The sequence below is a fragment of the Sinohyriopsis cumingii genome, chromosome 13 (genome assembly GCF_028554795.1).
Source record: "Sinohyriopsis cumingii isolate HCF-2022 chromosome 13, ASM2855479v2, whole genome shotgun sequence".
NCBI lineage: Eukaryota > Metazoa > Mollusca > Bivalvia > Unionida > Unionidae > Sinohyriopsis > Sinohyriopsis cumingii.
In genome coordinates, this window is record NC_142973.1 from 44,030,607 (window position 1) to 44,057,535 (window position 26,929).

The 26,929-nt window shown below is 34.2% G+C and overlaps 1 protein-coding gene across 1 annotated transcript in view; it reads right to left on the bottom strand.

Annotated features, from left to right (window-relative positions):
* The window catches only part of LOC149785320 (WD repeat-containing protein 76-like), a 57,719-nt gene extending 31,522 nt beyond the window's left edge, over nt 1-26,197 (bottom strand). The window contains exons 1-7 of the mRNA XM_089979218.1: nt 25,975-26,197; nt 21,242-21,355; nt 17,180-17,263; nt 12,933-13,000; nt 10,345-10,483; nt 7,292-7,431; nt 5,888-6,041 (exon numbers count right to left, since the gene is read on the bottom strand). Coding sequence (XP_089835344.1) covers nt 5,888-6,041; nt 7,292-7,431; nt 10,345-10,483; nt 12,933-13,000; nt 17,180-17,263; nt 21,242-21,355; nt 25,975-26,112 — 837 coding nt within the window. The 5' untranslated portion in view covers nt 26,113-26,197. The remainder of the gene's footprint in view (nt 1-5,887; nt 6,042-7,291; nt 7,432-10,344; nt 10,484-12,932; nt 13,001-17,179; nt 17,264-21,241; nt 21,356-25,974) is intronic.
* Nucleotides 26,198-26,929: the final 732 nt, after the last annotated feature.

A 26,929-nucleotide genomic window follows, 5' to 3' on the forward strand; every position in this document is an offset into this window, starting at 1 on the left:
AGGTCTAATGTATGCTGTCATGGCATGCAGTTCATCCACAATGCATGTAATTCCATGGAAAAATTGCAGATTTACAATATTTAATAATTTTGTCCCAGATCATTGTGTCTGAATTCAACATCTAATATATAGCATGAACAGAGTATTAACATCATTTACTTGCTGTCTGATATTGTACTGTCAGGGCTTGCAATTAATCCATAATACATGTAATTCCATTGCAAAAATTGCATACATATTTAAACTATTCAGTAATTTTGTCACGGATCATTATGTGTCTGAATTCAATGGAAAAATTAATAGCAACATTAGGTTAAGAAAGACGAAGCATGAGTACAGTTCATCCATTGTCAATTTCCAATAATTAACGCTTGTACGCCTATTTGTTTGAATGACTACAGCAAGAATAATTAACAATCAACACATGCTTTCAGCAGGCATATAACTTTTACTTTAGATTTTGTGAATATCAAAAGAAATGCATGAAAACTACTAATCATTGCACAAAGTGCTGAGAATGACTTGCATTTGTGAACTTGCTTTTCCATAATGGTAAAATCTTTTTATAAAAGATAGGAAATTAATAACGAGTTCATAAGCAAACATCAGACACAAGTAAAACCCGAGAACTAAGTGCAGTAGCCCTGCATTGCTCATGAGTCACTTTTATAAATTTTTTTAAGCTGAACACATGTACAATTTCATTCCCTTTCAATTTCCAGCTAATAAAGCTGATGTTATTTACTGGTCAACTGATTGTGTCTAATAGCAGCGCCAAGCCCAGCAAACATGGTGGTGGCTTTCGTTTTTTGATGTTTATTAAATTGTGAGAATCTTTTATCAACCACCACATTGTCTGCTGCTTGGTTGTGTATGCAGTTAAAGAAGAAACACATGTTGGCTATTGTTTGAGCAATGATTGTAAACAGAATTAATTGAAGACAATCACAAAGAAGACTTACTGGCTTTACCCTTGGATCAGTAATAAGTTGCTGTCGTAGGGTTTAACACCATTTTTCAGCACAATACAGGCTATACATGGCAGCCAGTATTAATGGTGGAGGAAGAACCCGGGAAAACCCCAGAAAGAACCACTGACCCATAAGAAGCTACTGGCAAGCTTTCTCACATACCCACATTTGCTGAATCAGAGACTCGAACCCACGCAGACAGAGGTGAAATGGCAATGATCCGTAACGGTGAGCGCTTTCAACCACTCATTACTGACAATGTTTATTTTGGCATAACACTTCAAGAACCTGATGAAACTGAATTGTTAAATTTTCAGATTGTATGCCACGATCATATTATATTAAAATTCATACGTGAACACTTCCCCAAAATGATAATAAACATTTTACACACTATTTCTCATACTTAAAAAAAAAAATCCAGGTACAAGAAAAATACACGTACATGTATTTAATATTTCAGGAACCACGCCATGATCGTATTATATTCGAAGTCATATGCGATCTATTCCCCAAAATGATAATACATTTGTTATACACTATTTCATGTACTTTGAACGAAAAATATTTTTTTATGTGCGAATAAATATACACAATTTCAGGAGCCATGTCACGACCGCATTATATCCAAATTCACATTATCGTGGGATGCTTTATGACGTGGTCGCACTGTAGTTTATCATACTCTGCAATTGTACATTTTCTAAAACATTATTTACATATTTATACATTTCTTCACTTATAAATGAGAAATTATTTATTTAAATTCAGTGCTAAAAAAATCTGATAGATCGACACCTGGAGCCTCTTCAGTATTCTAAGTAGAAGGCCATCAGGCTTGTCAGAAAAAAAATCTGATTTACCGGAGAAAACTTACATTCCACTTACGAAATGTTGAGTTTATTTTTAAGATGTTCAAAGACTAGTAAATTCCAATTTATGCTCCTTAATTTTATCAAGATTGTCTACTTATCATAATTCTATCAAAAGCAGTATACAAAGTGAAGCATGCAACCTATAACTGGTGAACAGACTAGATGGGTTACCAACAATTAGTGTTCACCTGGCTCAGGGTTCCTGCCGCAAATTAGAAAAAAAGATTCCAGACCTTTTCCAAGCCAAGAAATTAAAAGTTACAGACCATACAATGCAATGAGGCTAGATGCCTAAAAATTTCAAGTAAAATGTGAAGAGATGAAAAAGTATAATCTAAATTACAAATTTTATCTGCATGCTTAAACTTCTCCGAAATGCTAAGAGCAGTCATGTTACATGTTTCTATATTAACGAATATTTAAGATCTGTTAAAGACCTTTTAGTCATTTTTCAATCTTTCCAGATATTTTCAAAAACAGTTTCCAAATTTTAGACCTTTTTCAGATCTCCATACCTGCACCGGAACCCTTTTGTCTTTAACATACATGTGATTCTACCAGAGGTCAGACAGAGTACCATTTGGAATTTTTATGTGCATTACAGAAACCAGCCTCTACCAGTCTTGTGGGTACCAAAACTATTCTAGCAGTCACTGCAACTGGTGCAGTGATGCATGGCTGTGTAATGTATGTATAATAAATGGCTAGAATGTATATACAACAAAATAATAACTGATTACTTTATTATTGTAATCTGGAGAGGTTAGGCCATCTGTGGGATGTATTTTTAAAGGTATTATAAGTAATAATGGGACCAAATGTAGTCCACGATCGCTTTTGTGTCTTTGATTAAACTTGGGCTGTCCTTTGACAAAGGTGAAATAAAAAGAAAAGACAACAAAAAATGATTTTGGCAGAAATACTTAAGTTTTTTTGACTTTTTATGGTCTTGTTTAATTGCTGTTGTATTTTTCACGATGTTTCAAGTTAAAACTGAATGAATAATAATTGAGCTGTCCCTTGCATACATTAATGCAATGCATCTCTGGTTAAACATATTAAGATGCACCTATGAACAACATCAAAAGTATAAAGAGAAACCTCATAAAGCAAAACAAATTTCAGATGCTAATGAACATCAAGACTGCTGATCCAATAAGTAAGGAGGACATTTGTAGAACAATTAGTCAATGGCTGACCTCAGGAACTGCTTTACGTGAAATATTTTGAGTCAATTTAATATAAATTTCTTTTCATCTTTTCATATCTGACGTACAGCAATTGCAGTGGTGAGACAAATAATAGCAACAAAAATAAGTCGAGACTGGGCACATGGTAATTGGAGTCGGAGCTTGTGATTCATTAAAACATCATCCCTGTGCTTCGTCAAAAAAAAAATCCTTGTACGCTGCAATTATTAAAGTTACCTTTAAATACAAAACCTGTTCCAATGAAATTCTGCAGTTCTAATCTTAATTTGTATGTATTTCTCATCATTTCTGTAATCTCAAACCTGTGATTCTCAACTGAGTTACTGGGGTAATTCATTTGCTTTTAAAGTAGAGAAAACTAGTATTTTAAAAAAAAAAATAATATTGTTGCATGTGATTTGAGAACTATTTGAAACTGAGCTGAATTTCATTAATTTTTGCAGATCTTTCTCACAAGAAAACCATACCATAAGCTCACTAAGCCTTAAGCCCAGGGATCAAATTATAATACTGACGAATAGAGTAAATTCCAACCATTATGATACTAAGATGGCGTTAGTAACATTTTATTTAAATGATGCTGAATAAAGAAATTAAATTATTTGATTTACTTTTGTGGTTATTTAAATTTATGGATTTTCACTGATAACAATTGCCCTGATAATAATACAGGACGTGTACTTGCAAATAAATGATATCACAGCAGCCATGCAATACCACTACAGCAGTGGGCCAACTTTATAGAGTTTAGAAGAGGAACAATAAAAAATGCTGATAGCATAGTAATACTATTAATATTCATGAAACTAGAAGTTACAACAACAAAGACGAAGCCAAGGTGTTGATCTGGCTTCAATTTGCATCATACATTGACATAAATGGATGGAGGATAAAAAAAAATTGACAAAATTGGTAAATTCTGCTTAAACAGCAACCTACTGGCTATAAAATATGGTAATGTATTTAATTTCATGAATTAACCTTGTTATGTATATTTAGCTTGTACTGTGTGTTGGCTTTTATCAATGATTATACGTCATATATATTTAATTTGTATTGTGCGATTGACCTTTATCTATAAAAGGGGGTAGGAGTTTCGACCTACCTGACTAATGTCTTTTTCTTTTATAAATAACATATTACATACCTAATTCTTATTTATGATTATCGATTATAGATCATTATTAATTGAAGGTAAATATGTTTAGGTGGCCTTTTGACCTTGGAAGTTTCTAGAACTGATCCTTTTTATGAATATAATTCAAAAATGATCCTCAACCTCTTTCTGTTATTGTTTGCATTGTTTTTATGTAAGGGAGAAGTAAACAGAAATTCATTATTCCTATATTACCATCCAACGTGAATCAGTCTTTTAGTTGTGTTTATTTGAGAGGATTTATTAATTTAAATTATTAATTGTAATTACAAAGTGCTCAATAATATTTTCAGGTCAAATCACTAATTTGGTATCATTGTGAATTCTTTTAGAGACATTTTGGATTAAGTCATTGTGATATATTAAGACCATAAACATTTCAACACTATTCCAGCTGATTGGTACATCAGCACTTTCAAGATTGGAATTCATTCAGAACATCACTGGAATTCATTCGTCGTACTCTATACTTTTGAACTTGTGATAGAACTTTTAGGACTATTCGGGATTTAATTCACAATACCATAAGTTCTTTTTAATTTTTCACTTTGTATTCTTGGGAAAAAAATTATCTGTTGAATTTTACAAAAGTTGTTGGTCTTTGTCTCTTTCCTGTTACTTAGTGCAAGACCAGAGTCATAACATCCTCTATAAGAACCCAAAATAAACAAAAATATGCAGACAGCAAAGGTTGTAATGGTTAAAACAATACAGTTGCCAGTAAAAGCAAATCAAACACCTGTCATGATCAATCCTTTACACAAGGTTTTTGTCAGTGCTCAACATCAAGATGATGCATAGCTGCCAACAACAACAAGCCAAGCTGTTACCGAAGCACATCGACATCAGTGTTGTGCCTTGTTTTTTGTCCGACATGTCTCAAATTCTGACTCTTTGCTTTTTCACCTATTATAGCCGAGGGACAAATAAATCTCAAAATCCCCTTGGTGTACATCCATTTTGAAAGTACATGTAAAAACTGACAAATGTGTACATATCAAATTCCATGTCTTACATTGTATGTCAATGTTCACATTAGTGTCGATGAATATGAATGGTATAAGAGTGGCTTATTTATGATGTCATCCTCTTATCATAATCAGCTGATGCATGCATGGTTTTCATTACTGCCTAGAGGGACTGCAATAATTGATCAAAACTGGTACCATGAAATTATTGGTAAAATCAAATTTGTCTGCATAGCAGTAAAAACAAGCAGTTCATTAGTAAATATTATCTTAAAGGAATATGTGCAATTCACAACTACTTGCCAGTTACCTGAGCACTTGACATGACTTCTAATGCAATAATTAAAGTGTCCAAAGAGCAAGATGCTTGTACAGATGACTATAATAATGATGGCAAAACCACTATGTGAATCCAGGGAAGATATCACAGCAATCAAATCAGAACTCCAATTTAAGTTCCAAAAATAGAGCAAATCTTGAATCTGACATTAAAATAGACCAATCAAAACATTGTTACTGCCAGAGAACAAGAGACAAAATTTCCTTGGCTCAAAATAAATGAGTTGCTTCCCTTGTTTGTGTGTGTGTGTGTGTGTGTGTGTGTGTGTGTGTGTGTGTGTGTGTGTGTGTATGGACAGAAAGACGAGTTTTAAGGCACTAAAATTAATTATCTGCACAGATAAATTAATTTACAATGTGTACATACCACATTCCAGAGCCCTAGCCGGCCCCACTTATCCCCTGTCACAGCGAGAATAATATCCTCCATGGGATGTACAGCAACAGAGAATGTCCTGTCTGGAACCACTTTACATACTTGATTCTCAGTGATCACAAGTTTATCCAAGACTTTACTGAAACTAAAATGCATGACTGAGTGAGTGAAGAGACTATGAAGTGATACTGTACTTTTAAATTGCAGGTGCATGGGTGGAGAGACAGGTTTGTTTTTGTTTTTGTGGGGTTCAATGCCATCTGTTGGCAGATGATATGCTACACATGGCGGCCAGTAAGTTTGGCAAAGGAAGACCCCGGAAAGAACCACCAACCCACAGGAAGCTACTGGCAAGTTTTCCCACATATCCACACTGGTCAAGCCAAGACTTGAACCCACATGGACAGAGTTGAGATGTGATTGATCTATACAGGCAAGTGTCTTATGCCAGCCACCTGGAACCACAGAGATATACAAGTTTAATCCTGTAATTTAGTATAACCATATTAATTTATGTAAATTAGTAAAACAAATATCTGCCATGGAGCAGCAAGTGTTTTAACTTTTCGTCAACATTTATACTTTCCAATCCAATTCTAATAACCCCACCCCTCAAGTACAGACCTTTCCTTTTTTCTAATGACCTCCACATTCTCCTGCAGGTGCAGTGCTGGCTGCAAGCTCACTTGCTCAATTCAAAATAATGAGTAAAAATTTCAAGCAGTCAAGTCAATTTTCCTATCATTCACTTGATTGGAGAAGGGCTAATTCAGGCTTAACCTGAGTTTCGATTTAATGAAAAGGACATTGTCAAGAATATTGTCAACTTGTTCAATAAAAGTCAGCACTTCCTTACTTTCTATAGTTGTCTGTTTTCAATTTGTTTTCACCAAGCTTAAACAAGCAATTCGTGGTCTGCACTCATTCTCTAATACTAATGAACACTTACTAAAGGGAGAGCAGACTGGTCTCAATTTGTAATTACTTACCTATGTTAGAAAGGTCAAAGAAAAGCTCAGAAAGACAACCTTAATACTATCAATATTAGGTCATTAACATCATCAACTCTGTATTTATACAATAAGCATCTATTCAGGCAAGAAAACTCATTTTTAGTACTTGCCTGACTGGGAAAATGGATTTTTCAAAATGTTCCAACCCCTTACGGGGGTCACAGGTCCAAACCATTATTCATGTCTGCATTTGCTCTACCGTAATTGTACAACACTAACTGTCACTTATCATAAAAAGCAGGCCCATTTACTTCGAAACATATCAGCTTCATCACAAAGCATGATGTACATTTTCTTATTTCAACGATGTCTATGTTTCCGTATCAATCTGGGCTGCATGGGCCAAAATACCCTGAAAATGAACAAATATGCAACTGCTTACTCTGTAAATGACATAGCATTTGACTTGAGAGGTTTAACAGACATTTTGTCCCTCAGTTCCATCAGAACCTTATGTTCCTCAACTGTCACTGTGGAATACAGACTTTCTGTCATCTGCAATGGACCAGCTGGAGGTCGTTCCTGTATAAAACACATATATGCAAAATCAACGACTAAAACTAACAACAGTGAGTTTGAATAATGCTGAAATAAATAGTATCATAAATAGCATATTATACCTCTACCTAATGTTAAATAGTCCTCTATGTAGAAATGAGTAAATAGTCCTCTACGTAGAAACGAGTATGGCTTAGATTACTGGAGATTAATGACCAATGGATTTCAGTGACCTTTACATTTGGTCAAAGTATGTAGTCTTGCACTAAACTTGTGCAGAAACGAACACTTTCTTTTTTAGACTCAACCTTTTTCTTTGATGCACAATGACCCTAATGTTTGACATTTTGACCAAAAAAATTCAACAGACCTTTAAAAAAACTAAACAGCAAGCCCTCCACAAACTCTGACTATGGTTCTAGTACAATTATTACTCTACGTAAACCTTGACCACCAAATTAATAGACTTCTTATGTAAGCCTTTTCAGTCACAGGGACATTGACCTTTAAAATCTTAACCACCAAATTGATAGGCTTCTTGCTTACCACAAGTGTAACCTTTCCAAACATATGGTCCATGTCTGTGATGTACAACTAATGTTATTTTGCAAGAACCATTTTTCTTCCTTCAATAACTTACCTTGATCTTTGACCTTGTAACTAAAAAAAAAATCAACAGCTTATTTCTTTACCCCAAGTGCAAGCTATCTGCAAATGTTGGTGGAGATACATGATGTAAATCCAAAGTTATTATTAGGAATATGAAAAGTTAACAAAGAGGGAAAAAACAAGGTCAGATCATAACATCCTCAGCCAAATGGTAGCCCTTATAAAAAGTAATTGCATGAACTAGAAGTAAAGGATGTTACTGGGTTTTTCCCTTCTCCATATAAATGGACTGTAAATAATATTGTGCCTAGAAACAGATGAATCAAATCTGTTTCTTATTCACAGCGCTCATACCAAGTAAAGTTATGACCACAATAGTGACAATTCTACACAAGTATCTAGATAAATCCTAATTATGTTAATGTATATCTTTAATTTTCAATTTAGAATGCTGAAGATAAATAATTATATTCAAAACTAACAAGCAGTAACCAGATCTTTGCTTTAAAAACAAAATGTTATGGTAAATTATCAAGCACAGTGAACTGAAGGGACTGATATTCTACTTGGCAAAATGAATTTACAGGGAATTCAAGATAGACCATTTCTTCCTTTTAAATGCTATGTGTTGAAACCATTTCTGGTATTCTTTAGTGATAACAAGATTCCCAAATTTGCTGATGTGGTTGACATATTGGATGTCAGATTGGCATTATTCTCATTTAGGACATAATTTTAAGTCTTTTTAAAAAACATATTTGTTATTCATGGGTAGCGACAACAAGAATTTTAAGACGGCCATTCTGAATGTACAACTGGCTCAATTTTCATTCAGGATCAACTGGGTATTATAAAAAGTCTACTGAAGAAAATCCAATGTTGAAATATCAAAGTAGTTCAAAAGAAGTGACAACAAACTTGCATAAACAGATGGACAATGGACAAAAGACCATTCATCTATTACCTAACATTTGTACACTAATTGTCATCATCTTACAGGCTCAATCAATACTGAAAGGGCAACCCTTGATCCCTTATATACACTAATAATTTCAAACTAAAAGAGGCTTTTAGAAGGACCACTTACATAGACAGGTAACAGTAACATTTTAACATCATGTCTCTGACAACAGAATCTAATTAGCACTCCACAATTTCAAAGATTGGCCTCAGTCAGATCTTTAAATTTAAAAGTCACCTCTAATTTAGATACATGTAAATGTGTAGGAAATAAAGACAGACATGTGGATTATGGTTGGTAAATGTGTTGTTGTCGAAACTGATATGGGCAGTTGAGGGTTACCTAACGAATTGGGTTTTGCAACCCAATGCAGATGCCAAATTGTGGAAGAAATGCAAACCTACTTCCATCAGTGACTGAGATGGTAGTTCTGTAATAAGACTAAAAAATTCAGATGAATGATACATATTCTGTTTCCTTTAAAAAGTACGAACAGAGCTGCTTACATTTTCAGCTGCTTCAGAACAAAGGCTTCTACAGGAAAATGCCCTCCAAGCTTCAAGGTTTGTCATCAGCCATTATATTATTTGCCTTCAAGATCAGAGTTTGTGCTAGCAAAAATCTGCTATAAGATAGAAATTGTTTATCACAATGTTAAATGAATGCCCCCCCAACCCCGACCAGTGGCCACCCACTTTTTATGGCCCAAGTCCCTTGACACAGATGAGTGTGTGTTCAAATATATCCCTCAAGAAAGACCACCTCTCTAACACGACCAGCATATTAGTGCAAAAATCTAAAAATTACCCATCACAAGTGGCTACATTTTATTTTAATATGGGTCCTGAACCAATATTTAATTTATATGGTAAGGTATGTAATCCAGGAGTACTGATTACAGCATACGTCATCGTTATCCATCTTGGATTTTCCATCAGGATTCAAACTTGAAATTATTAGAACATTTATTACTAGGACATTTGCAATTTAATTCGTGGATTATTCTTAGATTAGTTTTGGATCTGAATCATGAAACCGTAAGTTCTTCTCCTTTCTTTCATTTTTACCGAATTTTTCCAGGAAAATAAATTATTTGTTAAACTTTAAAAAGCTTGCTGTTTTCACTCTTTCTGTGTTACTGTTTATTCGAACCTAAACACGTAACAGGGACCACTGTATATCAGTCTAGGACTGCCAGACTGGTTTATTTTCATCTTTTATACATCAATTTGGGTTTATATTTTTATAAAAGAAAAACCTGTGCTACTCAGATTTACACTGTTGGAAACTATTGTTATTGCCATTTGTTTAAACTGATGCATGCTATTAATATTAATATCCAGGAATGAGAAAAGTTCAGTACACACATGCTCAACCACAGGTTCATGGTAGAAGAGATAGTCAGCTCTGTTGATAAGAGCCTCGGGTGGCAGGGGGATCCCATCTGGGTCCTTTTTCTGCAGCCTCAGGCTGGATCTTCTAATAATGGGCTCCACCTGTTTCTCTCTAGAAAATAATGGCAGACAAGTCAATAAGAATTTGCCTTAATAAATTTCTAATGCATACAAGATGCAACTGTGGACCACAGATTGCTAACTTACCTTACAATGGCGTATAGGTCATAGCAAAATACTATATCATACATGCTGAAATCTGGTACAGTGGCATTAAACAACATTCCCTCCTTACCTAACCTTAGTATTTTAGTAATGGCAGTTACACATGTCTTTGAGTTTCAATGACCTTTTAATTTCAAAATAAATAGGTCATTTCAAACATTATGTGCAAGTCCTCCACAAACCTTAGTCAAGTTACATGGTCTAAAACTGAAACTAAAGATATTATACAAAACAAATTTTCCTTCCTTCCTTAATAGTGACCTTGACCTTTAATCTTCTGACCCCCAAATAAACAGGCTTTTTCATACCCAAAGTGTAAGCATCCACATACTTAAGTGATTATATATCGTTCAGAAATGAACTTGTGCAGAAACCATTTTTATTTTTCAGCCAGTAACCTTTGTCTTTGACTTTCTGACCCCAAAATCAATACATGTCTACCTTGCTCAAACTGCAAAACCATCCACAAAGTTTGCCCAGGTCTGTAATGTAGAACTCATCTTCTTTTGTTCAGTCACCATGACTTTTGACCTTTTGACCACAAAACTGATAGGCTTCTTCCTTACCCCAAATGCAAGCTACTTCCAAAGTCTGGTAAAGTAGATAGTGCAGCACTTCAGATATTGCACAGAAATAAATGAGGAAACAGTCAGGCAGACAGAAATATGGACGGATATCAATGAATGGGGTTAGAGACAAGCAGACAGAAATATGGATGGACATGAATGAATGTGGTTACAGACAAGCAGACGGAAATATGGAAAGACATGAATGAATGGGGTTACAGATAAGCAGACGGAAATATCAAAACATCATGTATTCCACCTTACAGCAGGCAAATACAAATGTTAACCACAACCATAATGCACATTTTGAATAACTGATACCAACCATAAGGAAAATGGGATGAGAAACCATGTCAAAGAATTTCTGTCTTAGCTTCATAAAGATCCATGGCAGCTATGATGTCAGTGTATTATCGGTTTTATGCAATATGCAGCTGATGCATTTCAACTGAAACATGAATAACTTCTTCAAGACAATACTGGTGCTGTAAAAGTGACAGATACATCTCGCTTCACACTAATGTGGACTCAACAAAAAGGATATGAATGTTGCTTTTCAAAAATGTCTAAAGATTGCTATGTTTTTTCATAAAGTTTGCAGGAATGTGGTTTATATAACAAATTTGGTCATATCTTTGAAGATGTTACTTTATATTTTTACTTCATATGTATATTTGATAAGTATTTTTTGTTGGCTGTTTTCAATTTTTTATATGTTATGTATATCTGTATTCTGTACTTGACTTTTGTCCTAAATCAAGGTATATATTTTATAAACAACATAATATATAGATAATAATTCTCTATGATTATAAATTAAATATTTGGATCATTATTAGTTGCAAACATGTTTACTTCAGTTTGAATTAAAGGTACAGTCTTGATTCTGAGCTTAGAAAGTTCTAGAAAACAAATTTTCAATTAAGTTGACAGAATATTTCCATAAAATGGCAATTGCAACCCAGGTCAAGTGGAAGGGCATATAAACTTGTTTACTTAAGGACTATTCATTCTTGCCTTAACATCCGAAGCAGTATCACTCTTATTATTGTGTTCAGTTTTTAATTTGGATGGATTTATTTAATCAAATTTTTATTCACTGGAATTACAAGTGCTCAATGATATTTTTGGACTAAAACATTCATTTGTAATTATAGTGAATTCAGTCAAAGTCCTTTTTGGATTACACTATAGTAATTCATCAAAAGATTGTTAGCACATTGCCACATAAACACATTCAAGACTGCAGGCACGTAAACACATGGGGGGGGGGAAACAGTGGAATTCAATTGGAACTGTTTGGGATTTAAATCACAATACTTTAAGTTCTTTTGAAATTTTAACTGAATTTTCTAGGGAAATAAATTTTTTGCTGAATTTTACAAAACGCGCTGGCTTTCACTCTTTTCTGTTCCTTAGTTTAAGACCATAGAGTTGTAACAATACATTTAATAGAATATAAAATGTTACATTTTAAGTAGTTTTATTGTACTTGATTACATTTTTTTCATAGGGTTGATCTTCTTAATGTTTTCTGCAATTCCTTTTACACATTTTTTGAACATTATATTTAGTTGGCACCATATATCCAGTATAGAACACTATTACAGGCATACACATCTATATCTTGTAAAATTATATGAATGTGATCCTCAGTCATGCAAAATTTCAACACTTCTTTTAAATTCTACTGATTTTTTTTTATAACAAAACCAAGTCAAACTTTAGACAATTTTGATGATGAAGCTTGCTTTAAAGAGATTAATTTACCTTTTCAGTCCTCTTTGTGATGGTTTGGGGTGCTTTTGTGTCTTTGTTTCCTGAAGATGTGCTTTGGCCTGTGGAAAAAAATGTTTTAGCTTTGATGATCTGACCATTTTTACCTTTAGTAAAGAATTCCAAATGTTTCATAAATCACAACAAGCACAAGCTAGATGGAAAGATACAGAAAGGGTGACAATGATGAACATTATTGTACTTCTATATCCTCAATACCTTCAACTAACCTGAAACTTTCTCATCCTGGAACTGTTGAGCAAGCTACAATATGTTACCATGCAAAAAGGAACATAAAAAAACAAGAACTGAGCTCTTAAACATTTTTTTCTAAGCAGCATATGGTTCAAACTGCTCTCCCTACAACTTTCAAAATGAACTGGTAATTCCTTGATTCAACAACCAAAGAGGAGTGAACACTACCACATCGCGGTCCCATTCATTGTGCATCCATAAACCCATGAAGATAACAAATTGCATTGGCAACATGCAAGCCACTTAATTTCTTAACCTAGAATGCATTTCCTTTTTCACCATTACTGTATCACTATATCACCATAGAGATTTAGATTCCTTGATGTCAAGGATGACATCACTTAACAACAGTCATGTGAAGTGATTACTATCTACTCTATAATTACATGCATATTATGCTGTTTAAATCCATCAAGAACATAAAAAATTGTAACAATTTTATTCAATTTACCAACATGAGCACTGGAGAGACAGCAGCACAGAAAAGATGACAAGCGGTTCATTTTGGTTTCAGTATTTTGTTTTATATTATTGTTATTGGGTTTTTTTATGTCCATTTTCAGGGATGAAGTAAATCCGATATAGTTATGTACCCATATTTATATTTTAATTGGCAGAATATAAAATGTGTACAAGGCAAGGAGTCCTAGTCGCTTTCCAAATACAATTAGTATTACAACTTATCTGCTCTTTAACATACTTTTCTTTCGTCTAATTAGACAAAAAGAGTAATCCAAGTAGAAAAAGAGTAATCCACATATAACAAGATTAAAATTCAATAAGCATATGTACAAAATGATTTACTTCTCCCACTGGACTTTTAACATCAATTACTGCTTCAAGTTTTCATATAAAACACTCTGAGCTTTAAAAAGCAACAGACTCTCATACTGCATTTCAAATCACTTTGTAACAGCCGAGACTATGAATGTTTTGCACACCAGTAGAGCACTAAGTACTAGGTTACAGAGCCTGGATCTGAATTCAGTTTTATTTTGTTAACAATACTGAACAATCTCTCACAGCATTAGAATGGTAAAGAACCAACATTCTTTTCATAACCTGACAAAGAAGTGGAAATTTATATCTTACAGTTATTGGGTTTTTAGCTGGGAAATAAGATGAAAAAAAATGAACTCTGTCTGCAAGAAGTACATTGTCATGTAGAGTGCCAATTTGATACTTCAGGAGCTCTCCTTCCAATTTATCAGCAGCCTTTCCTGCAGCATGGTGCATCATATGACAGAGACAACCTGATATGTACAACAATGGAGACATTTGTCAAAATATAGAATGCAACTTCTTTACGAATTCCAGTCATCACTGATGCAGTATCAGCTGAAAACCCCCACACAGTTCTGCCAACTTATGTTTATTCAAAGCATTATCAAGCAAATAAAAAAAAATGTTTTCTACAGTGGAATCTACTGTCAATTCTGATAATGAAAGAAGAGCACTCTGACTTTGCCATTTGCGTTGTCAAAGTCTCTTACACAGACTGGGTACAACTTTTTGTCATAATCACTACTCCTGTCTGTTGAAATACTAAATGGCCCAATTTTATTGGCTTCTGCATTTTAAGTGAAGTATCTTCTGCTAAACACCTAACAATATTGGATGATTTTGTTCTTGCACATGCATATTTTCAGCAATTTTGGAATCAGGAAACATCCATTTGAACAAAGGACAAATGTAGTCTTCTATCACTAGGGGTAGTCCGTGTTCTATTAAGACCTCAGTAGATAACGCCTCTGCAATTATAGAATTCATGTCCACAATTTAGTACTGCTGTAAATAAGAAATTACCTTAGTATTGGAGTTAGTAAAATGAGCTAATTCAAGGTTTCTTTGTTTTACCACCATGATCAATATTAAATTCCTTTCCACGCAGCCTTCAAAGGGCATGAAGCTGTCCTAGAGTGGAATGCTGTATTGTGTAATTCATGTATTCATCTCTGAATTGGTGTTACGTCTTTTCCTAATCCATCTGTGAAATTATTTTTAAAATATTTTTGCTCCAGCACACGCATTGACTAGAATAAATCTGACAACTTTTAGTACCAAATACCTAGAGACTGGCTCTGTACCAGATATGAATTAGAACAAAGAATCTGCGAGCAAAGATTAAACATGAAAACCAGTCTGTTCTCTCCTAACAAGCCATACAGCTGCTATAAATAGAAACCGAGGTCAAAAGTTGAAACTAGAAACCAGGTTTCTTGGAAATAGGGGAACTACTATAAATAGAATATAATACTGTTAGGAAAGTGAATGTAAATGTAAGTCTTCTGACAAGTGTACTCTATCGTCGTATTTACACAGAAGCTGTCTTTTCTAGAATACGGTCCGAGGAGTTAATGGTATGTTAATAAAAATGAGAAAACAAATTATTAATTTTCGTTGGAGAGGGATATACCGAAAACGCGTAATCTGAATACAGTAATGTGTAAGGTGTAATTTAGTGGGAAAAACACGTAATGATTATGCCAAAAGCATAATGGTTGGCATGTATGTTAGTATCCAGATTATGAAACTTGCAACTTGTAAAACATGATTCAACAAAATGCTCATTCAATAAAATGAACACTTCAATTATCCCAGAGTACGATGTTTATTCTCAATGTAATGGCAAAGAAAACAAACCTGCAGAAGATCTGATGCTGTGCTTTTAGGTTATCAGGAAATTAATATGTCAGTGGCAAAGAAAACAAACCCCCATAGATGGATTCTGTTGTGCTAGGTTTAGTTCGCACATTAGTATCTATCTTCAAGTGAATGCATGAACCTGCATGTATCTAGCATTAATTTCTTTGCAACCATTTGCAATCAAAAATAAAAAATAAAACAACACTACTTTGATAATCAATACAAAACAGTATAAATTAAAAATATAAAATGTTAATAATGCACTTTCTCCCTCCCTTTCACTCTCTCTAACATGTATTTGAGACTAATACACATGTATGTAATGCCCCTGCCCATGCAAACTGATATGCTATTCAGTACAAGAATGCATCTTCTTTGTTCACAGCATATAGCAATTTAGTACAAGAATAAATGTAACTTCGATATTGCCTTGATTTTTCTAGAACAGCACATGGCCAGTTGACTTTCATATGTACTATGAAGCAACTACTGAAACTATGCTTTCTGAAGTTGTAATTACTTGTAAGTAATGCTGTGACTGGATGTCAGGAGAAATCGTACACTGTTATTGAGAGCTCATGCATGGGCAACTTGTGTTATTTTGTTTCACTCCAATCAGGTATGAATGTGAATTTGCTATTAATTTGCTTGATGTTTATCATTCTTTTCACTGTAGGGAGTAAAATATAACTTTTTAAATATTACCTAAAATTTGCATTATGTAACATAAATTATCCTCATTCAAGCTGACAATTTTTTACAATCAACTGAATGATCTTGCTTTTTCAGTATTAAAATTGTTCAAGAAAGAGATAATCAGTACCCCCCCTCTCTTTCCTGAAGCTCTGAACAGTACAATATGCCCATTTTATTGTGACCACATCCACTCTGCAGTCATTAACTCTGTGAGAATGCATGGTGTGCAGAGCTACTTTCTGCAAGAAATCAAGGCATCTCTGTCTGGATGCAAAATGTTGGAGGCTTTGTTCGTAACTCTCTCCACCCCCACTGCAAAGTGTGGTCAATCTAAAAATCTCACAAGTTGTACTGTATTTTAATAGGAAAAATATGTGCTCAGCCATGTAGTCATGATGAAGTATGCCTGTCAAGCATGTTTTTCAAATTGTCCACAGCATCCAGGCAATAGATTTTGGGGGATACAAGATTTTAAGGATAATGTGGGAATTCAAATGAATAAGCTTTCATTTCTACAAATCTTATTTAGGAGACATAGTTGTAGTTAGGATAAAACAATACCCTGTATCAACTAGATGTGAATAAAGACAGTTATAATGTAATTAAGGCATTGAACAAATCAATGTGGTTATAAACTGGCTAACCTCTTCAATCTGCAGTGAACTGAAGAACTCGGCATTGAGTTTCAAATTCACCCGTCTTCTCTCTTCACACCTTATGATTTCTTCCTGCAACAAATAAATACAAAATTGCATGCTGCATACACAGAAGGAATAGGAAATTTATAAAATGTTTCATGTTATTTGTATATCTTGAACATATTTTGTTTAAATTTATTATGTAATCAAAAAGGTTTAACAGTTATAAATGATAATAAAATGTTTCATAGCAGTGAATTTTATCAAAGTCTTTTCATTAGGTCAATCACCCAGTACAGTATATATAGCAGTAGACTGGCTTTTAACAACATCCCTTTGCAATAAAATATGCAACTCATGAGCCCGTTCACAAGTTAACAACATATCTAAAGAAGCATAATCAGTGCCTACCTATCATCAAAGATATTTGTAATGGATATAATCCATATATCTAACACATGTTATGGCAAACATTGTTCCATATTCATATATAAAACTGTGTCTGTGTGTGTGTGTGTGTGTGTGTGTGTGTGTGTGAAGAACGGAAAGAAAAAAAGAGAATATGTTAACGATCATGTAAGTCTGTGTAAACACTAATCTGTAAAAGACTAATACCATTTAGCATTATATTCGTCTCCCAGTTGTAACGGACACATCTGATAGAACACAGGTAAATAACTGAGGACCACAAATAATACTGGTCTCTGTTGTGTGTCACCCTCATAAAATAATAATAATTATTATTATTATTATTAAGGGACTGATGCTGTACTAGCTGAAAAGATTTCTGAGGATTCCATGACGAGTCCATTTCTTCTGTGCTTAGTATTGAAACCATCTCGTATATTCTTGAGAATTCCAGCATACTAAATATGGTAACAAAAATATTTTCTTCTATATATCTTCCCTAGAGAGCTGTAAGTGCAGCATAAAATTCTTTATCATGGTTCTGAGCTTGAACCTAATATCATGGATTTTACAAAAATCACTGAACTTACTTGTCTCAGACAACATCACTATGTATGTACCCACAAACTAAGTTTAGTAGAATCTATAATTATTATTTCTGAACAAAAAACAAAATTATGGAACCTATTCTTCAGATAAATCCCAAAAATTGGATTTTTTTACTAAGAATTTTAAGATGGTCACTATGAAGCAATGCTGAAGGCAAATAAACAGCATCTTTGTTCAGAACTGCTTACAGTGTGCATATTGTTAAAGTGCTATTGTGTAAACACCATGTCTTCTGAAGAAGCATCCACATAAAGATGTTTAGAATGCAGTCAAAGCAGTTTAGGATGCCCATCAAGGATGTTTAGAATGCCCATCAAGGCAGTTTATGATGCCCATCAAGGATGTTTATGATGCCCATCAAGGATGTTTAGGAAGCCCATCAAGGCAGTTTATGATGCTCATCAAGGATGTTTAGGAAGCCCATCAAGGCAGTTCAGGATGCCCATCAAAGATGTTTAGGATGCCCATCAAGGATGTTTAGAATGCCCATCAAAGATGTTTAGGAAGCCCATCAAGGATGTTTAGAATGCCAATCAAGGATGTTTAGGAAGCCCATCAAAGATCTTTAGGATGCCCATCAAGGATGTTTAGGAAGCCCATCAAAGATGTTTAGGATGCCCATCAAGGATGTTTAGGATGCCCATCAAAGATCTTTAGGATGCCCATCAAGGATGTTTAGAATGCCCATCAAGGATGTTTAGGAACCCCATCAAGGATGTTTAGGAAGCCCATCAAGGCAGTTTATGATGCCCATCAAGGATGTTTAGGAAGCCCATCAAGGCAGTTTATGATGCCCATCAAGACAGTTTAGGATGCCCATCAAGGATGTTTAGGATGCTATCAAGAGTGTTTAGGAAGCCCATCAAGGATCTTTCTGATGCCCATCAAGGATGTTTGGAATGCCCATCGAGGATGTTTAGCAAGCCCATCAAGGATCTTTCTGATGCCCATCAAAGATGTTTAGGATGTCCATCAAGGATGTTTAGGAAGCCCATCAAGGATGTTTATGAAGCCCATCAAGGCAGTTTATGATGCCCATCAAGGATGTTTAGGAAGCCCATCAAGGATGTTCAGAAAGCCCATCAAGGATTTTTATGATGCCCATCAAAGATGTTTAGGATGTCCATCAATGATGTTTAGGATGTCCATCAAAGATGTTTAGGATGCCGATCAAGGATGTTTATGAAGCCCATCAAGGCAGTTTAAGATGCCCATCAAGGATGTTTAGGATGCCCATCAAGAATCTTTATGAAGCCCATCAAGGATCTTTATGATGCCCATCAAGGATGTTTAGGATGCCCATCAAGGATGTTTAGGAAGCCCATCAAGGCAGTTTATGAAGCCCATCAAGGCAGTTTATGATGCCCATCAAGGTTATTTAAGATGCCCATCAAGGCAGTTTATGATGCCCATCAAGGAAGTTTAGGATGCCCATAAAGGATGTTTATGATGTTCATCAATGATGTTTATGATATCCATCAAAGATGTTTAGAATGCCCATCAAGGATCTTTAGGAAGCCCATCAAGGCAGTTTATGATGCCCATCATGGATCTTCATGATGCCCATCAAAGATGTTTAGGATGCCCATCAAGGATGGTTAGAATGCCCATCAATGATGTTTAGGAAGCCCATCAAGGCAGCCACTTGAAGGTTTTAATACCTATATAGAAACAAACAGTGATATATTTATTTTTAAAAAAGATGTCTGAATGGTCATGCATTCTGGAAGGTATATACAACAAGATTTTCACCATTTTAGGACATCACATTAGCAACATTTTCATTTAGGTCAAACAACATGCATTGAGAAGTGAGAAAGACAGATGATATCAAGTTTTACAAGACTGCTGCCAGGGTCAACATAATGGAAGTCTGATCAACGCCATTTTTATAAGTGACCAATATATCAAAAGAAGTCTTTTGACGAAAACCCCATCTCAATATGACCATCTGTTAAGAAATAGCAATACAATGATTTTCAAGATGGCTATCAAGGCTGCCATACTGGAGGTATGGTTGGCATCATTTATGTTTAAAATGAACAAAATATCTTTTAGTGAAAACCTAATTGGAATATCTAATCTGAAGTAGCAATGACAATATTTTCAAGATGGCCACACTAATGGCCATGTTGGAGGTCCAAAAGGCACCAATTTCACAAAAAGATCAACAACAACTCATAAGAAGTAGTTAAGTGAAAATTCCATGTCCACAGAACCATCTGTTCTGGAGAATTGTGATATATTTTCAAGATGTCAACACAGCAGCCATACTGGATGTGAGATCGGCACCATTTTCATATAGAACAAACTGGACATCATAAGAAGACATGTCTGTCATAATGGTCAACAGCCTAGAAGATGATGTGAGAAGATTTTGCAGATAACAGCCATGGCACTGTTGTAGTCATCATAATAAGTCTTGTAGCATTTTCAACATTTAGGACCAGCTAGACATCACAAGTCTTTTAGTAAATGCCTAATGATAAACCATCCATTCAGGAGGAGTAGCAATAACAAGATTCCCAAGATAGCTCCATTGGCAGCCATTCTAAATGTCAGATCTGGACATCACAAGTCTTTACTAAACACAATGTACTGATGTGATAATCTAGCAAGGAGGAGCAACAACATAGTGGCCACATTGGATGTCCAAGAAGAGCCATTGTTTTCAATTAGGACCAACTTGACCATGGGTGAATAGTTTTATGGCAACCCTCTCAACAGTTTAAAAGTGATGGCAAATTTGTGCTAAATGACAAATGACATGCAAATCCAAAACCAAAAACTTACTAGTCGATCAAATCATTAACATAACTTTCAAGGAAGGCCTTAATCAGGGAGATGTGCTTCTGGAAACTTCAGAATAATCAAATATCCACAATGACTAGCTATCATTTACTGATGCAGTTGTTTTAAACTAATGCTAGGAGATATCATGCTAAGAAAGAAATAAAAACTAGTGGAAACCTTCCTTTCCTGTCTACATAAATGATACTACCATAACTCCAAGAAGTTTGAATCCATGACATTTTTTTTATAGATATTTACATCCAGGCTTTCCAGTTCACTGTCAGAATCTGAGCAAGATTCTTCCAACTGGTCATCTTTCACCATCTTCTCTAAGGCTGGTTCCTTCAAAGCAGTTTTTCTTGGGCTGGTTACCTGGTAAAGACAAAGCAGCAGAATTCGTCAAATTTGTTCTGAGCCCTGAGGATATGTAAATCTTTTCAAATGCATGAACAGACTTAAATGTTACACTCTTATCGTTCGACTAGAAGAAACACAACTTCAAAGTTATTCTGAACAGTGTTACTAATGTAGTCATCCACTGCAAGTCACGTTCTTATAACATATTCATAATCTCACTGAATACCTATTATTCACAGACTCGGTGCTACTTTATTTAAGCCTGGACCCTCTCCTCTAATGACACAGGATGCAACACAGTGTTATAGCATTCACTTACCTTCAATTTCTTTGCATTCATACATTTTTAATTTCTAACCCAAGTGTCTCCTAGGGTCTCAAATAATGTCACCATGTTCATGTTCAAAACCAAATCAAAGTTTCTTCATGAACAAATTTGCATGGTGAGTCTATTATTTTATAAAAGGAGTGATTCCTCTTTCATTGTTAGTGATAGGCACCATTACCTCCCTTTGCACCTACGTAAATAAAAGCTACACCACCTGCTTTTATATTTTGTCGAAATGGGGGATATTAAAGCAGGATACTGCAAAAATTGGATTTACATTCTATATACATGTATGACTAAAAATAGAAAATTTCCTGGAACTGGAAAATGACAGCAAGCAGGCTCGTTATTTACCTGAAAACTTCTGTCTGGTTTGAAACACAAAGTGAAAATCAGGCTAGAGATTATAAATTTAATGAATCCTTTGCTTTTAAAATTATACAAACAAATGGGATGGTAGGTGAATACTAGAGAAACTATCATTTGGTCTGTAATGCACATAACTTTACAGTGTTAGGGACCCCCTGGTGACAATCAGGTAAGAAATTGGTGAACATGTGATAGCTACATGACCGACATTGGGTAAGTACATCAGTAACACTGTTTAGACTACTGTACAATGTTATAAAATTTCATGTGGAGCTGTCATTATTCATTTTCTGAAGTGGTTCTTTCTTATTATAACTTGTGTATATTTACAAGAGATACATACTTTTAGGATATAATGATAGAATGAAATCATCATCTTCTACATGTTTTCTTATTTATTATGGTTTTCAAATGGATTACAACAAGCAATTTTATTTACAGTAAAATTTCAATTATCCTTTAAGAGAATCTTGATATTTAACTTATTCTGACCTATATCATTTTCTAAATTTGTAGATAATGGTAAAAATGATAAATTTAAAATAAAGCCTTTTCCTATATTTTGTTCCTGATTATTTGCACTTTTAGAGAAATGGGTAGTGAACATTGAATACAGTTCTGAAGTGCCAAAACAGAACATACAAGAATTGATGTTCAGCATATCCACACAGCAAATTTTTTATATATAAAAAAACACAACCAGGCCACAAGCTAAATCTAATATTTTTTGCTAACAATAAAATATAATACCACCATATTTTCAATTCAATTCTTGTAGCTTCTGCAACAAAATCTCTCCCAAAATTCCAAACTTATGATAAATATAGCTTTATGAATGCGACATAAAATTTCTTATGTAATGATAAAACTGCCTGAAGGCAGTTCCATCCGCAGAACGCCAACATCTATTTTGTACCTAGAGGGTACCCCGTTTAACACACTCCGAATTTTGTAAATCTCTGATTAGATCATCTCATGGATGGCAGCAAACTTTAACAAGACGTCATCAACACAAAAGAAACCAAGAAGCTTTCCGCTGAAACCGTACAGTATTGGTAAGAATCTGACAAATTTTATTGAAAAAAATCCAGAGAGTGTGGATCGGAGATGGTTTCAAGCAGGAGAGGTTATATTTATGTATGTAAATATGTAATGTGTCAAAAAAAATTGTCTGATTTATCTTGCTTTTGAGGAAATCAGCTGTATTTTAACTCATCCCACCCCTTACACTTTTAATCAGAAACGTATAACAGTTCTCTCCCTTAATCAGCTGGTAACAACAATATTTATACTCAGTTTGTTTTCATCATTACTGTTACAAATACAGTATCAAATTTGCCTGATATATAAGGTCATTAAAGTAATATACTTGTTTAATAATATTTATACAAATTTGTACTTGTACCTTGTGCAGATGTAGATAATTTCTGTTAGAATAAGGTTAAAAAACCCATCAACATTTGATATTATGTCACAAAAAGATAAAAACTATGATATAAAATACAACTATGATATATAAAAAATGAAGCTGAAAAAGAATACAGTAAAACCTGTCTTGAAAGACCACTGATATGTGAAACCACATGTCTTGAGAGACCACATTCTCAATGCAGAAATTTAGTGACTATGTTGCATTCTGACCTGTTATGAGATACAACCTGTCTTCAGAGACAATATTTTTTACAAAAAAGGTGGTCTTTCAAGACATGTTCAACTGTCTACAGTACTGAAATTTTGAAGCCAAAAAATCAAGACAAATTAATATTTTATCGATTGATCTAGATCTATAAAAATGATGTTTTCAGATGAATGTCAAAAAAAGCTTTATATGGAACAAATGCTTGGATTGTCTATCCTTATATTGTTCTTTTTGATTAATCTGAAATGTAAGGAGCCAGATGTTACATAATTTGTTGTTTTTTACTTTTACATAAACAAAACATCAATAAAGGCGTTATTTGGTTTCTTAGCTATTTTGTTTATTTTAATGTTGGTTTCACCCACATGTATCACATGCAGTCTTACTTTTTTTATATAGAAAAGTCAAAAGTATGGCTAAAATTAGTGATGGGAATCGGTCAGAAATTCATAATCGATAATCGGTTCCACTTAACCAACTGATAATCAATTATAATCAGTTACTAAGAGCAAATTTTAATTTTTGTTTGTTATTCAGTTATATCTTTGATCAATAGTTCAAGATGTTAGTAAATGTACATGAGTAATCAACTTTAATGACATGTATACTTTAACCTGATAATAATATTACATTTTTGTCTATTGTGTTGTGTGTTATGTTTGTTCTACATCTTTGTTAAATGAACGCAACTTTTTATGGCTAGTAAGTCATATGCAACAGAAATACTGCTACAATCCCCCAAAATCCTTTCATTCATATGTGATGTGTCTATAATTTTAAGTGTAGAAGGGCTTGGTTTTCTTGTTTGTCACTGTTTACAAATACTGTAAATAATGTTGCATTTAAAACTGAAACAAATCAACAAAATGTGTTTAAATTTATTAACTCAACTATTTAACAACCTGATCCTGTAATAATGGCTATATGTTCGTAATTATGAAATTTTGCACCTATGAAATATATGTATTTTATTTGTACAGTGGAACCTGTCTTGAAAGACCACCCCTTCTGCCAAAACATAATGGTCTCTCATAACAGGTTATAACACTATATAATCTCTAAATCTGTACATGGAGAACCTGGTCTCTCAAGACAGGTTTTACTGTAGTTGTGAAGGGAATTCATAAATTTCAGGTCAACTTTAGTGGCTGGGAGTTTTACTAACCTTTGTGCTTTACATACAACTAAAAAGTAGTCTCCCTTTACACATTATTGATTATGGAGTTTCACAATCGATTATCTTATTGGTTCGCTCAACCAAATGATGATCGATTATAATTGACAACACTAGCAATAATACTTATAAAATCAAAACTGTCACTAGCAGCCACTCATGGAAAATTGCAAAACTGCATGGAAAGCAGAATTACCCCAATGCAAGAGTAATGTATCGTAACCATCCCAGTGATATTGACTTTGCTATATGGTTAAGATGTGCTGCTCTTGCCTTAGGGTGATTCCGCTTTTCAAGGATACTTCAACAATTCAAGTTTGATGTCAATACCCACTGGATACACAGGTATTCTAACTGGGATTTATATAAAAAGGTGGGTGTTCTGAAGGATTAATGCCATGGCTTAAAAGAAAATGGATTATACTTACCATGTGCATACTGAGGTCCACTGAAATAAATTTATAAATTAGTAGCAAGCCGACCAAACATCTGCCTGACAAAAATGCTTTAGGCAGTTGTTCTCCACAACCAGTCAGAAAAAAGGGAACAACTTGTCGGTCTGTTTCCATTACCTGATTTAAATTAATTTATATATATTATACAGAAATTGCTCACTTTTCAACTTAAAGATATTCTGCGGATGATTACATAACTTCTTAGCACTCTTATATAAGCAAAACCCATGAAAAGAAATATATTGTATTTGCTAATTCTTAATTTCTTATGCTATGACCATCACCAAAATACTATATTTATGAACCTGACATGAAATTTGGCCGGTAAAGGTGCATCTTCTGTGTGCTGTTCAAATATCCTTTCTTTCCGGAGTGGTGTCACTGGCAGTCGATGTCAGTAAAGTGCGTCAAAGTAAGTGACGTTATATAAGAACATTCCGGGAAGAGATCGTCCGCTGGAATGCATTTTAAGAAAAATTACACTTGATATGCATGATTTGCTTAATTATTTAATGTTTCTATGTTTCAGCATGAAAGAAACTGGTCTCTGAAAAAGTGAAACAGTTGATTGCGTCAAAACAAATGATTCTAGGAAACAGTAGGCTTTAGCAAAATCCTCTTCGTGCGTGAAAAAAAACCCGAATGATCATGTGTAATAATTTTACTAACCGTCTGAACTTTTGCTTTCTTATTTGGCTCTACTGCAGACTCAAACTTCCTCTTGCTTCTTGTAGATGGCATTTTTACATATATATCTCTCGAGTAAGTAGTCAAATTAAAAGTGTCTATTTTGCATTCGGAAAACATTGGCTATGATCGCGAGAGACAACTTAGCCATACAGTTATATAAACAGATTCCCGCCAATTATTTAGATAGTAAACAACCTGCTTCCCTGACCAACTCCACTACAATATTGTCAAGGAGTAAACGTTCGTAACAAGAACTGTAACTCCGAAGATCTCACTGCAGGACTCTCGGTACTCATTCAGATATTAAAAATTCAATAACTTTACATTTCTGTTTGTTCATAATCAGGCCTATATTTGTCAATACAAAGGCATCCTGGACGACAGTTTCTGTGTAGAAAAAAGGATATAAGCCGAAGCATTTCTGACCCGCACGTTGTTTTGAAACATGTGCTTTCAATTCCGCACCAAATAGTCAGTTGCGTATTCAGTACTGAGTGTTCCAAATTCAAGACTGTTAAATGACTGAAATTCCATCAATACAACAATGTCTCTATTTTTTCTAAGTTACAACTAGGATAAGCGCTCAAAAAATTATTTTTACTAAAATATAACTTCATTATCAACCAATCCTAGCCAGCCAAACCAATATATAATCTATTTTATCTCACTTATTTCCAGACTGTCAATTTCCAGACTGGATCCCATTTTTCCATATCATAAGTACCCCGTGTGTCAGTTTTGTAAGTGGGTTTTCGTCGGACTAAGACAGATTAACGAGATGAGAAGATTTTCTACATTAAAGATACAGTGAAAAACTAACTAAGGATTTTTTTTTAATTGGAAGCATGCTTTATCTGATTTTAATTAAGGTATTCGGGGTCATTCCTATTACAAATTATTGATTTTATCGTGAAATACTATCACAAAACATCTT